Below are 15000 nucleotides of genomic sequence, written 5' to 3'. Positions count from 1 at the left end.
AGTAGTGGCGGAGCGAGGTTCTGCGCGCGGCTCCTCCATCCCTCCCTCCTACACCGCTTTTAAGTCACATTTTCGAGGCCTGTGGGTGAAATTATTGGCATGTTACACGAATATGAAACGCAGTGTGCTGCCCTGTGCACCGATATGTAACTTCCAAGTGCTCGGAGCGAATTTGGAAGTTGTGAAAGTCTGCCGGAAAAGGCGCTTTTCTGTGCGTTTTGGTTCGCAGTGTTAAAACCGCCGCCCCTCCCCCCTTACCACCACCTGGTGCCTCCCCGCTGGAAAGGGGCAGAAAACCACCGCTCACGCCCTGGAAAATGTGCTTGCGACCCCCGGACCGTGTGATTCCTTGTGCGTCCCTCTGACCGACGACTATGAATCCTGATTAGCGGCCTTCGGTTCCCAGTGCTCCGAGAGGGTTGGATCAGAATGTGTAGTGAGGCGGGTGCCGGCGTGACTTCGTGCCGCCCACACCACCATGGAGGGCCGCGTGAGGAGGCCCCCGTGTCCACCACCACCACCACCACCAGCACTGTGGAGGAGGTGTGGAATCAAACTCAGCGGCTGATGGAGGAATCTGAACATCTCTTCAGGATCATGACCCACGTCTGTTCCCACCCGCGGTCCGGCGGCCCCACCTGTCTGTGTGTCGCCCAGTACTCTCAAGGTAACTTTGTCTATGTATACCTCTACCTTAATTAAGAAAGCTGGGTAAGGCTATAGGAAATCATTAGAAAAATAAGTTCTTAGATTTTTCTAGAAATATAAGATAAAACGGGATTCTTGTATTATATTATTATTATTATTATTATTATTATTATTATTGGTATCATTATCATCATCATCATTGTTAAGATGGTTCGCATGCCGGCTCCCTTCCTGGTGGATGTGTGGCATTTCTCAGAACCGTGGAGGAATTTACAATTAACGAAACAGAAGTTGAAGTTGTAATTACATCCAGAAAACCACAGTGTTATCAGATGAGCCATTTCTCCCACCGTGATATTACGGCATCGTGCATATTGTGATAATGTTATTTATTTACAAGGTTTGTTAAGGTTTTGCTACACAGTTACAAGTACGTGTTTTATAACATCAAATTTTCACATTTCATGCTTAGGTTATAAATTTGTGACTGGAATAACCGTTAGTGGAGTGTTATTTTTTTATATTTTTTCTTGAATGATAACGTAACTTTTCCTCTAATGTGCGTCCGTGGAATGCATTGCAGGGTTAGCAAACGCATTAACACCTGTAATTTGCAGTGTAAACGATTATCAGTAGTAGTTTTGAAGGTTTGAATATTACTCCTAGAACTTTGCAGGCTTGAAGTACTAATGGAGATTTTTAGGCTTCAGTACCGGTGGCAGTGGCAAGGCTTGTGAAACAGTGCTGCTTGTGAGTTAGCTAAGCTTGTAATACATTCCACTGAGATATTTTGGGTTATAAAAGTCTGAGAGAGAGAGAGAGAGAGAGAGAGAGAGAGAGAGAGAGAGAAAACACTTTGTAAGCCTTTTATATTATGTTAATATGTGCACATCGACACCAGACCTAATCAAGTCTAAATTATTACCACTAATATTTTGTAAATTAAGTAAAGGAACACCGAACTGTACCTACAGGATGATCGATAGTAGTACTTTTTTTTTCTCTCTCTCTCTCTCGTGTGTGTGATCGATTGTTATGATCGTTTACGTACTTCCACAGCGTTGGTAGTGACGAAATTTAACGTTAGGTAAGAATTATGAAAGATGTATGAGTTACTTTAGAATGTTTTGTGTTGCATTGTGCGTAACTTTATGCGTGTTGTGTTATTAGTTGCGTTGTATCGAGTTAGGCTGTGTGGGTAGTATATTACAAGGTGATGAAATGTAGCCTGCATCCTCCTGATTGAACTTTTGAATATCTCAGGAGTCGGGAGCAGAATTAGGTATCAAGATTGCAAAAATTTTCTCACGACATCGTTGATTTCATAAGATACATACGTCTTACCTTACCTACTTTCCTCACCCGAGCCGTGCACATACCACTGCAAAAACGTAATATTTCACCACCGTGGCTTCGACCATTCTTAGTATTCATGATTGTAACCGAAATTTGGTTTATTGTGCCTGAGAGATTGAAACTGTTACTTATGGATCTGCTCTCAGGTCTTCGTCATTTTTTTGTATTATTATTATTATTATTATTATTATTATTATTATTATTATATAGGTATTATCGAGTTTTTTGGGTGAAGTGGCGGGGGATACCTCGTTCTTTTCTCAAATGCCGAGCACAGAAGTGAGCAAAAATCGATATAAATGTTCAACGAGGGAGGAGCGGCAGGAGAGGAGAGGAGAGGAGGGGTATCAGTGTGAATGTTCCACCCTCTGACGATAATTTCCCCGTTAGACGCCGCTGCTCTCTTAACTTCCTCCTCACCATTTCCATCGTCCTCCAAGGCTGCATTGTTCCAACCCGTTGTCGCTGCTCCCGAGGGTCTGCCGTGATGCGGGCTTGAGCCAGGAAAGATTTGGGAGCAGCAGTAAGGGAGAACACGGTAGAAGAAAAAATCGGGTGTGGAAGTATTCAGCATCACCCGGTCTGTTGTTCCTCTTGTTTCCGTCCACCGGGCTGCCGCAGTGTTGCCATCTTTTGTGGAATGAGACCTCGCGCACCTTGGATGAAGAAAGAGAGAGAGAGAAAGAGAGAAATAGAAACTGTACAATAAATGTGAAAGGCGAATAATTATCTCTGCGGCTTTATTTGGGGGAAGTTATAATTATGATTCCTTGCTTCTTGGCGTAGGTGTGTAGGTCAGTGAGTGTGTGGGTCGTCAGCAGTCGTAGGCGTAAAGTGAGTGTGTGGCGGAGTGGTGTGGCGTCCCCCTCACTTAATGCCCAGACCCAAACACTTCCCCATGGATTTTCACGAGCACTTTCTTTAGCGGCACGCATGTCTGGCGTGTTTAATACCACCAGGATACACTGTTATCGATTACTTCATGTTTCTCAAGCCGGGGATCAGGTAGAACGTTGCAAAAGCGCCCCGCAGATTGGTGTAACACGATAGATAGTGAAGGTTGCCAGCGTATAAAGGCGGGGTGGCATTCCTGGCCCAACAGACCCTGCCGTTTTCCAGGACATTTCTCCCGTGTTTTCCTCTTCACTCCCGCTACCAGTTTTGTGCTGTAATTCAAGGTTGATTTGATTGGACAATTTTTTTTCTCTCTCTTTCTCTCTCCGCGGGCTTTTTTTGAGGACTGGTGTAGAAAGCATTGGAGAATTAAGTTAAATTATTATTATTATTATTATTATTATTATTATTATTATTATTATTATTATTATTATTATTATTAAGCCATAGTGGTGGTTGGATAGTAGTAGTAGTAGTAGTAGTAGTAACAGCAGCCAACGTGTAACGAAAACTAAAATATTTCAAAACTCCCATAAGCCGAGCCTCATCGTAGTAATTATAGGTATTAGGCATGATAATGATATCGACTGTGTGCCGGTAACAGTATAATCACGCCGTCACTTTGAGGATAACATCATTCGTTAGGTATCGACACATGCGTTAACACGAAAATGACCTTGACAATCGAAGGTCCCCGCCAGGAGTTCCGTAAGGTCCGTAGCGCGACAGCACGGGGCCAGGAGGATGTTTGGCTTGGCGGGGACGAGTTTGCTTTGAAGTTTATGTCCGTCATCCGGGTCTTGAGGAGGGTGTAGGGCGGACATGATGGTGTTACGACGGGTGGTGATGAGGCCGGCCACTTGCATAGGGCTTGGGTGTGTGTGTGTGTGTGTGTGTGTGTGTGTGAGTTGCAACTCTTTTTTATGGTTAGCTGTCTCACTTCAGTCAATTTTTGCTGAGAGAGAGAGAGAGAGAGAGAGAGAGAGAGAGAGAGAGAGAGAGACTCCTGTTATCGATTACTTGAAATTACTTTTACTTTATTTTTATATAGAATATTCTCATGGTTATAGACTGTGTGAATAGCATTTTCCTTTACACCCTTAGTCGATAAAGAGGTTTTGATTTGCATTGTAATTAAGCGATAAAAGTTACACAAAATCACAATTCACAGCTGTTACAAAGGTTACATGCACAAGGAATCGTAGCTATTTTCCCGATCCTTGCCTCTCTCGAGTAGCTTATAAGAGATGGAAGAAATTTTTATCAAGTCCCGTATATTCCATTGTAGCAGCGAGCCCACCCCAACACAGACGAGGTAACAGGAAATCCCTTCCACGCTTGCTGGGAGCGGATAAGGAAGGGGTGTGTAATCTGTATGGGAGTGTGGCGGGCTGTGGGTGTGGGAGTGTAGGATGTTGGAATGTGTGTGTGTGTGTATAGGATGACTAATCAGAACCAAGGTTATGGGAATTATTTATGTTAAGCAAGGAAATTCACTCCGTCTCTCTCCCTCCTCCTCCTCGCCGTTGTATTCTGCCCCCCTTTGTCTTCCTGTTCCTGTTTCTCTTCGTCCTCGTCTTCCTTTTCCACCTACGATGTTTAATCTCACAAACATTACCTAATTTCAAGGCAACGTGTGATTAAGCATAAATCAACAGATCAGTCAGTCAGCCGGCCTTCGAATTGAGTATCTCTCTCTCTCTCTCTCTCTCTCTCTCTCTCTCTCTCTCTCTCTCTCTCTCTCTCTCTCTCTCTCTCTCTCTCTCTCTCTCTCTCTCTCTCTCTTTCTCGTCAGTATATCACGAAGCAAGTTGTGGCTTTTTGAGGTGTACAACATAGCACCTCTGAATGACTGGCTGGCGTGTGTAGGCAGGCCACCAGTCAGGCAGCTAGCGAAGTGTCTGCACCAGGCTATACTTTCATACCACTAGCGGCAATACTACTGACAGAGAAAGTGTGTGCATGTTAGAGAGTAAAAAAGAAGAAGAAAAAAAAGAAAAAGATAGTATTTTCTTCAATTTCGACGTCTCACCTCGCGTACACATAACAAACAGGCTGTAATGGAGGTTTTTAAGGGGAGAGAGTTAGTTTGAAGTGTTTTTTTTTTATGATTATAATAGTAGTCTAGCAAGTTTTCTATACCATCATTAGAAAAAAATACCAATGTAATCACGACTAGTCTTTTCGTGGCCTTTGGATTCAATCGAGCTATATTTCTTCTGTTGCTTCTATTCTTCCTCCCTTTCTGTCTCTTTCTAGTTACACTTAATTCCATCAAGAAATCTTACATTCCTCCCGATAAGAACATAAAATTTAAGACTACAGGGCAAGGAGTGCGTTGGTCTCTCACATACCAGCGTAACTTAGGAGGGCTGAGTCTCGAGTGTCCGCGGTGGGTGGAGGGAGGGACGGAGGGAGGGAGAGGGTGGGAAGGTGGACACGGGGAATGAGTGTTGTTGGGGGTAGGGGGTGGAGGGGGAAGGTGCGCCATGTGGGGAGCACCTGGTGGGTTTGCTGAGGTCTGGTCAAGGCCTACCAAAGGAAGCCTATATAGATGGGCAGGGCGGCCAGAACGTGGGTATTGTACTATGTTAGAGGGTACTGCCTCTCTCTCTCTCTCTCTCTCTCTCTCTCTCTCTCTCTCTCTCTCTCTCTCTCTCTCTCTCTCTCTCTCTCTCTCTCTCTCTCTCTCTCGCTGTGACTTGATACAAAACATGCCTCCATTACTTATTCATGTTCCTTTTATATTCTTACTCTTTTATTTCTATTTTTATTATTGGAAAGCTAACCGCTGTGACTCGAGAACTGTTAGCACGAGTGAGCCGCAACATGCAGGCGGTGGTGGAACCTGAGGGTGGAGTTAAAAGCCATGAAAAATGCCTTCAGAGCTTCTTTTTATTATATATTTTACTCCCTAATCGTTAATTGGCGCTCGTGATACACCTAGCTCGCGTTAAGTACATGTTAAACTGCACAGGTGGAGAGAGGGAGAGAGAGAGAGAGAGAGAGAGAGAGAGAGAGAGAGAGAGAGAGAGAGAGAGAGAGAGAGAGAGAGAGAGAGAGCATTCCAATGACCCTCGTTTCATTATTGATGTCAGGACGGTAATGTAGCTTGGCGGGGTGAGGGGGTGGGGTGGGGGTGAGGTGAGGGTGGGGGAGGGAGCTGCCAGTGTCCAGGTGTGCGTGGACGGGGTGATGGGGTGAGGTGTGTGTGGCGAGAAAGGAAGGAAAAATGGTGTGTGTGTATGTGTGTGTGTGTGTGTGTGTGAGAGAGAGAGAGAGAGAGAGAGAGAGAGAGAGAGAGAGAGAGAGAGAGAGAGAGAGAGAGAGAGAGAGAAATAGGTGATTCCCAGCAATTCTTCCCATCCTTTCAATAATAAACACGCACGAACGTCGAATAGAATAGCAATAAAAGAAAATAAATGTGTATACGAGAGAGAGAGAGAGAGAGAGAGAGAGAGAGAGAGAGAGAGAGAGAGAGAGAGAGAGAGAGAGAGAGAGTCGCCTCCACTTAACATCTGGTGTGCTGGAAGGCAACACTAACAGCCTCCACACTACACACACACACACACACACACACACACACACACACACACACACACACACACACACACACACACACACACACACACACACACACACACAGTCACGGCCAAATTAATTAATCTCCCTTAATACCTCAACCTTAAACCATCGCTCATCTTTTTATCCCTATTCAATTTTCCTGTCCAAATGAAACTAAGAAGCGGATCTTTTTATTTTTTTTACCTATTATTTACTTATTTTTTGTCATGTTCGTGATAGACGGCTTGTTAATGGCTGTGGGAGGAGGAGGGGGGTGAGTAAAGGAAGAGAAGGAAGCGAGGAAGAATGGGAGGGAGAAACAGAGGCATAGGCATTGAAGGAGAGGGAGGAAGGGGTGATTAGTGACCACTGGAAAGGGGAAGACTCAGGTGATGAATGGCTAAGGGGGGCATGGATGGGGGAGAGAGGTAAGGGGAGGAGGAGGAGGGTGGGGTGGTGAGTGAAGAGGGGAAGGAATGAGAGGGTTGGGATGTAAAGATGGAGGAAGAGGGATAGGTAGATGAAGGGAAGGGGAGGACGAGTATGAGGGGGAAAGAGTGGACTGGTTGGTGGATAAAGGGGGGAGAGGAAGGGGGATATAGATAGGCTGGGGAAGAAGTGGACACGTAGGGGGAGGAGAGGAGGTAGGAGGGGGAGAAAGACAGGAGAGGGGAATGGCGCGGGGGAGACAGGTGAGTGGGAGGGGGGGAGTCAGGTAGATCGATGTCCCCCGCGAGACATCACACACAGGTAAACAAACTTTGAGACAGGTAGGAATTATTGGTCTGTCCTGTAAACATGGCCGGGTGAAGGGTGGCCTTCGATACACACACACACACACACACACACACACACACACACACACACACACACACATACACACACACACACACACACACACACACAAACAATGTAGCGTACACACACCCGGAAAAGCGTACACTTATTGTAATTCCAGAAACAATATGCACTCGGAAGCACACACACACACACACACACACACACACACACACACACACACACACACACACACACACACACACACACACACACACACACACACACACGGGGAAGCCTGTAGACCTCATACGACTAAAAGCAATACAAGTTCACACGAGTTTTTTGAGCGTGCACAGACTCACATACGACACACACACACACACACACACACACACACACACACACACACACACACACACACACACACACACACACACACACACACACACACACATACACACACACACACACGAGCAGTGCATAACAATAATAATAGACGAGTGGTAGTCCTTTTCATGAGAATAAAAGAAATGCTGAGAGAGAGAGAGAGAGAGAGAGAGAGAGAGAGAGAGAGAGAGAGAGAGAGAGAGAGAGAGAGAGAGCGCTTTGTCGCGCCGCCCTTGTAATGTATGTCGTTCGGGACACCTAGAAATGCCGCCGTCTTGTGTGTGTGTGTGTGTGTGTGTGTGTGTGTGTGTGTGTGTGTGTGTGTGTAAACGTCCTTGTGGTGATGAAGTGATGTGGGATTTTTGTTTATTTTTGCATAATAGAAAGATTTTTTCCGTTATTATTATTATTGTTGTTGTTTTTGTCATTGTTGTTGTTGTTGCTGTTGCTGTTGTTAGTATTGCTATTATTATTCATGTTTTTGTTGATAATATTCCCGTTGTTGTTTTTGTTGTTGTTTGCTCAGAGGTCGGCACGTCACCACCGGAAGAAATTTCTTGCTCATCATGTTTATTTTTGTTTCTTCTTCTCATGCTTCTTTTCCTTTTTCCCATTTGCAGTCTTTCCTGTTTCTTTTGCTTTGTTCCCACTGCTGGTATTGCCTTGGTTAGTATATTTGTCGTGGATAATGGAGGTGAAAGTGCAGTAGCAGTAGTAGTAGTAGTAGTAGTAGTAGTAGTGGTGGCGGTGATAGGCCTATTGTATTGATGTAATAATTATCTTTGTGATCATTAGTAATGGTGTTGTTTTAATTACCAGTATCCTGTAAGTGTGTTGTGAGGAAGTTAAGGCGCCGTCCTTCAGAGAGAGAGAGAGAGAGAGAGAGAGAGAGAGAGAGAGAGAGAGAGAGAGAGAGAGAGAGAGAGAGAGAGAGAGAGAGAGAGAAATCGCCATTATATTATTATTTGCATGGACGGAATGTGGCAGCAATTATGGTGATAACTTGCTGCATGGCGGAGGATGAAGAGGAGAGACTGAGGAGACAAGAAAGGTTGTGTAGGTAAGGCTTGAGTGACCGACCCACCCTCCAGGCTTTCTCACGCTGATGTTAAGGATCCCTCCCTGCTTCCCTCCCTCCCTCCCTCCTGTTCCTGCTTTGTTTTCTTTCCTCTTCCCATTTCCTCCCTTCCTCCATCCTTCCTCCAGCTTTCCTTCTCCTCCATCACTACAATTTTTCCTCGCTTCATTCACCTTCCCTTTAATTCCATAGGTGTTGCACAGAGTAATGCTGTGTTGTGTTGGTGATTGCTGGGGAGCAGGTGGGGTGAGGGAGAGGTGTCGCAAGGCTGTGAGAGGTGAAGGGGGAGTAAGGGTGCATGAGAGGAAGAAAATAAGGGAGAGGAGGGAGAAAAGAAGACTAAGAAGACCCATAACGTTCTGAGTTTACAAGGTTGAGTGATGTATGGGTGAGGGGGGGTCCGAGGGGCAGGGGTCTGTGGGGCGGGGTCACGACGTGGGCTGTGTTGGGCGATGGTGGAGTGTGCAGGTGTCATAGGGTCGCGGGGACGTGCACAGGTGTGGTGGGGGTGTGGGGATGGCCCGGGGAAGTGTGGGGAGGAAGTAATGACGAGGCGAGAAGATTTCTAGTCAGTGCATAGTTTGGCAAGCGACGGTTCCTTGGAGTCACCACCACCACCACCACCGCCTCTACCTCTACCGCCACCACCACCACCACCACCACCAGTGCTGCTGCTGGTTAGGTTATATTTGGTCGCCTAACATTGAAATCTCCTTCGAGTTTTTGTGACCGTGGTGGTGGTGGTGGTGGTGGTAGTGTGGTAGTGTGGTAGTGGAATTGTGGGTTCTCGTTCTCGTTCTCATTCCCTCCGTCATCATTATCCTCCTCCTTTCCTTTCTTCTCCTCCTCCTCCTCTTCCGTCTCCTCTTCCTTTTGTTTATCTTTTTGTTCTTCTTTTCATCTCTTCTTCGCATTATCATACTGCCATTATTTATTCTACCTACTGCTGTTTTCACTCATCCTCCTCCTCCTCTACCACCACCACCACCACCACCACCACCACCACCTCTACTATCTGTCTTACAGCTTAAACTCAGACCACAAATCAGCCTTGTAGGGACCCAAACATGTAGTGCTTGTTCGTCCTTTATATTCCTTTGTGCACTACCACCACCACCACCTCCACCTACTCCTCCTCCGACTTTACGAACTTCAAGCAGCAAAAACTGTGTCGCGGAGGCCATAGGGCATGACTCTAGCCCGGGGCGGAGAGAAGGGCTGGAGGAGACGCCCGGGGAGAGGAGGGACGGACTGGCTGGGGTGAGGAAAGACTGCGGGGACCTCACTTGTATTGTGTGATGGTGGTGGTGGTGGTGGTTGTGGTGTGTGGTGGGGTGAGTGGTTGCTGGTCTGGGCTGGATATTGATGTGGTATGTGGTGTTGGTAGTGATGATGGTGGTGATTATGTGTGTGTGTGTGTGTGTGTGTGTGTGTGTGTGTGTGTGTGTGTGTGTGTGTGTGTGTGTGTGTGTGTGTGTGTGTGTTTCTTCTTTCCTGTCTTTTATTTTTTCTTCTGTTCTCTTTCACTCGTGCTGTTGCTCTGGTAGTAGTAGTAGTAGTAATAGTGATAGTAGTAGTAGTAGTAGTAGTAGTAGTAGTAGTAGTAGTAGTAGTAGTAGTAGTAACTTGTTTTTGTTGTTGTTGCTGTTGTTTTCCGTGTCACACTTCGTTCATTTGTGTTGTACATTTTTTTTTTCTTTTCTGAGTTATAAGGATGTTTTTCAGTCCTCCTCCTCCTCCTCCTCCTCCTCCTCCTCCTCCTCCTCCTCCTCCTCCTCCTCCTCCTCCTCCTCCTCCTCCTCCTCCTCCTCCATGATTTGCTTCACGAAAACGAAAAATATACTCAAGAAAACATCGATAAATTCATTGAGATTGCTGTATTAGTATCAGTTTGTGTGTTATTCTTAGTGGCCATGGAAGTAACAGAAGTGAGGAAGCTGTTGTCTTGCCCGGCAGCCTCTTTGTATGCAGTATGGGTCGTCTCTTGTGCTAGTGTACGAAGGAGAGAGAGAGAGAGAGAGAGAGAGAGAGAGAGAGAGAGAGAGAGAGAGAGAGAGAGAGAGAGAGAGAGAGAATATATCCTTGTGTATTATTGTGATTTTTATCTGTAATAGTAGTAGAATAATTACCAATGTCACTTTTCCTTCCTTCCTTCCTTTTTATTTCTCCCTCGTTCATGTTTTTCTCCCTCTCATATATTTCCACATTTATTTTCCTTCTCTTCTCCGTCTCTACCTCCTTTTCGTCTTTAGTGTCATTTCGTACTTTTTCTTTTCCTCTCCGCCCTTCTTTTTCCTTTTCCTTTACGTTTCCATCCTTTTATTAATCCATATTTTCCCTCTTCTCCCTGTCTTTCTTCATCTCTCTCTCCTTGTCTTAGTTTTACCTTCCCTCTTATTTCCCCTTCTCTTCCTCTTCTCCTTTACTAACCCTTGCTTTTATCCTTTCCCTTCCTCCCTCCTTACCTAGATACACCCCAACCTTTCTTACTGTCTTACTCTTGTCTTGTTTCTCCCTTTTCTCTTCCTCCTTTCCTTTGCTATGTCCCAGCTTGTATCCCTCCTCCCTTACCCTCCTTCTCTCCCTCCCTCCCCGCCACCCTGCTCTCCTAGCCTCCCTGATAACAGTAGAGTGCAGGTGTGTGTATCGTGGATTGATTCAGGAGCAGGTCACCTCGTTCAAAGCTAGCCAGGGTCTTCAAGCGGCGCCACCCTCGTGTTCTGTGCTGTTTATGTCCCTCCGCCGCGATATGGCGTGAGGGGCGGCGAGGCGATGCACCACCCCGCCTCCACACGTCCACCACCCTCCGCCTAATCCACTACTCCACCGTCCCGTACTCCGCCGGGATGGGAAAAAGGATTGGGTGGATGGGATGGTGGATCTGGTGGAGGAAGTGGACTGGATGGTGAACTTGGTGGACGATGGGATGAATCGAGTGGAGGATGGCATGGTGGAACGCCCTACCTACCACCCAGTCCACTGCTCCATCTTCCAGGCGATGCAGCACCCCCATCCACCCATCCTCCACCAGGGGATCCACCACCCCAGCCATCAGGGGGATAAAGAGTTTTGTGGTGGGAATCGAACTGGCGATCCCGGAACCACAGCGCCACGCCCCCTCCGCGCCGCCGCCACCACCAGCAGGTCGCCGCCACCACCAGCGGGTTGCCGCCACGCCACGCGCCTGATTATTATGCCAGTGAATCGCTGACTAAGCAGTCTTCTCCCCTTGCTTTGTACTTGTTTTATTTATTTATATATTTATTTATCGTTTTTTCCTCTTTGCAGTTTATTTTGTTATTTTTTATTGCTTTGTTTTTGTCATGTAACTTCCTCCGCTATAAAACGGTGTTTGGTTTTCTCTCTCTCTCTCTCTCTCTCTCTCTCTCTCTCTCTCTCTCTCTCTCTCTCTCTCTCTCTCTCTCTCTCTCTCTCTCTCTCTCTCTCTCTCTCTCTCGTGTGTGTGTGTGTGTGTGTGTGTGTGTGTGTGTGTGTGTGTGTGTGTGTGTGTGTGTGTGTGTGTGTGTGCTTGTGTGCGTGCGTGCGTGTTGGCACGATCGTTTATGCGTGAAAATACCTGTTCCTTGCCTTTTCTCTTTTTTATCTCTCTCTCTCTCTCTCTCTCTCTCTCTCTCTCTCTCTCTCTCTCTCTCTCTCTCTCTCTCTCTCTCTCTCTCTCTCTCTCTCTCTCTCTCTCTCTCTCTGTGTGTGTGTGTGTGTGTGTGTGTGTGTGTGTGTGTGTGTGTGTGTGTGTGTGTGTGTGTGTGTGTGTGTGTGTGTCTCCTTTTTCTCCCTGTTCTTTTCCCCCGCGCGGCGCCGCGACACTTGAGACTGTCTCTGTCTCCTCTTGACTCGAGTTTAATTTTGGAAATCGATTGACGCCGCGATGCATAAATTATCGCCCAAATGTCAGAGGCGGTCCTTCCTGTGTTGGTTGACCCCAGACAGCCCGTACTCTCTCTCTCTCTCTCTCTCTCTCTCTCTCTCTCTCTCTCTCTCTCTCTCTCTCTCTCTCAGCAGTAACGAATGTGAGGAAAGCGATTCTCTCTCTCTCTCTCTCTCTCTCTCTCTCTCTCTCTCTCTCTCTCTCTCTCTCTCTCTCTCTCTCTCTCTCTCTCTCTCTCTCTCTCTCTCTCTCTCAGCAGTAACGAATGTGAGGAAAGCGATTCTCTCTCTCTCTCTCTCTCTCTCTCTCTCTCTCTCTCTCTCTCTCTCTCTCTCTCTCTCTCTCTCTCTCTCTCTCTCTCTCTCTCTCTCTCTCTCTCTCTCTTATTTACTGGCCTACAGTCGGTTGCCACTCCAACGCTTTTGATCTGCAAGTAAAGAGTGGAAATGTGTGTGTGTGTGTGTGTGTGTGTGTGTGTGTGTGTGTGTGTGTGTGTGTTGGTTTGCTTTTGGTTTTAGCCTGTGAATATAGAACAAGTAGTAATGGTGGTGACAGTGTGGTGGTGGTGGTGGTGGTGATGGTGGTGTGTGGTACTCGTGTGATGGTGTGTGGTAATTGTCATGACATATGTGAGGCCTGATAGTGGTGTGCAGTGGGGTGTGGCGTCAGTGTGTTGATGTGTGCGGTTGTGTGATGGTGTGGTAGCTGTATGTGGTGGTGGTGGTAGTGGTGGTGTGCGGTGATCAGATGGCAGTGTGGTGGTGTGTGGTAGTGGTAGCTCGTAGCGGATGGTGTGGGGTGCTTGTGTAGTGTTATTGCGGTAGTGGTGTGTGGTAGCGGTGTCTCGTAGTGGCTTGTGGTGGTGTGCGGTGTGTGGTGGTGTGTGCGGTGGTGCGGTGTCAAATGCCAAGGCAGGCCGGGACGCACACCCTACCATCACGCAGGAGAAAGTAAGCTCTGGGGGCCACGCAGCCTGCTTCTCTCTCTCTCTCTCTCTCTCTCTCTCTCTCTCTCTCTCTCTCTCTCTCTCTCTCTCTCTCTCTCTCTCTCTCTCTCTCTCTCTCTCTCTCCATCACGCAACAGTTCTGCATGTGTGGTCTGAGAAGGAAGAGGAGGAGGGGGAGGAGGAAGAGGAGGAGGAGGAGGTTAGGCAGTGTCGTCATCACCTGTAGAAGACACGGAAAAGAGGAAGAAGAGGAGGAGACGGGATGAGGAGGAAGAGAAGGAAGAGACAGGATGGGGAGGAAGAGAAGGAGGAGACATGATTAGGAGGAAGAGGAAAAGAAGACAGGATGGGTAGGAAGAGGAGGAGGAGACAGGATGGAGAGGAAGAGGAGGCAGGATGGGGAAGAAGAGGAGGAGGAGACAGGATGGGGAGGAAGAGGAGGAGGAGACAGGATGGGGAGAAAGAGGAGGAGGAGACAGGATGGGGAGGAAGAGGAGGAGGAGGAAATTTGAAGTGAGGGACCTCGATTGGGGATTAACGCTATTTTCCCCTTCGCTCGAGGCTGTGTACGTGATTGGGGTGCCCGCGCCAGCGCACGTGTGTGTGTGTGTGTGTGTGTGTGTGTGTGTGTGTGTGTGTGTAAGCTTCAGTGATCACATCTGGATTTAAGACTTGACTATTACTGTTTTAATAATGAGATTTTCTCTCTCTCTCTCTCTCTCTCTCTCTCTCTCTCTCTCTCTCTCTCTCTCTCTCTCTCTCTCTCTCTCTCTCTCTCTCTCTCTCTCTCTCTCTCTCTCTCTCATGCAGTGCACCGCTGCCTCTATTGGATTATTCAAGGGGCACATAAATTCGCCGCGTGCTCAAATGGCTGTGTTGTTTTAAGAGAGAAGAAAAGAAATAGAAATAAACCAAGATAGACCAATAGTGGAGAGAGCGAGAGGTTCTTGTTCCGTGATGGACATGTGTGGGAGGGGAGAGGGAGGAGGGAGGAGGGGAGGGGGTCGTCAAGACGGTGATGTGACCACCCCAAAAGTTACTTTCAGGACTTAATAGTATTGCCTCCCAGAACTTACTGCGTGTGTGGCGTTGTGGCACGACGCCTTGTGCTCTGTGGTGGTGCTTTGGTGCTGGTCTATGTTGGTGGTGGATGGAGTATTTGTGTGGTGGTGTGACGATGGTGGTAGTGGTGATGGTTGTAGCAGTGGTCATCGTGGTGGTGGTGGTGGTAGTGGGGGTGGCTATGGCCCACATACTGGCAAGGCAGTGCTAGCAGGGTGTTCAGTAGGCCTGGCACGGGCTAGAGCATTCCCATCGTGGTCCCTGCCGACGCCCCTTCCGGCAGGGTGTGGTATAGGGCCCCTGCCCTGCCATTGTGCCTGGCCGCGGCATCCAGCGGGGTGGGAGTGGGCGGCGGAGGCCTGCGCACAGCGGCACAAAGGTGTCCTGGAGATGTTGAAA

General features: G+C 47.5%; 1 protein-coding gene across 4 annotated transcripts in view; it reads left to right on the top strand.

Moving 5' to 3' along the window:
* LOC135089587 (uncharacterized) overlaps positions 1 to 15000 on the top strand; it is a 136616-nt gene that overhangs the window by 73288 nt on the left and 48328 nt on the right. The window contains exon 1 of one of the 4 annotated variants that reach the window (XM_063985362.1): positions 1 to 667. This exon is cut by the window's left edge and continues 208 nt beyond it. The exons of the other annotated variants lie outside the window; for them this stretch is intronic. Within the exon in view, the coding sequence (XP_063841432.1) occupies positions 430 to 667 (238 nt within the window). The 5' untranslated portion in view covers positions 1 to 429. The remainder of the gene's footprint in view (positions 668 to 15000) is intronic. 4 annotated transcript variants of the gene reach the window in all.

This window comes from Scylla paramamosain, chromosome 33, assembly GCF_035594125.1.
Source record: "Scylla paramamosain isolate STU-SP2022 chromosome 33, ASM3559412v1, whole genome shotgun sequence".
Classification (NCBI taxonomy): Eukaryota; Metazoa; Arthropoda; class Malacostraca; order Decapoda; family Portunidae; genus Scylla; species Scylla paramamosain.
The sequence above is the reverse complement of the archived record's forward strand: the minus strand, read 5'-3'. Positions and strand labels throughout refer to the sequence as shown.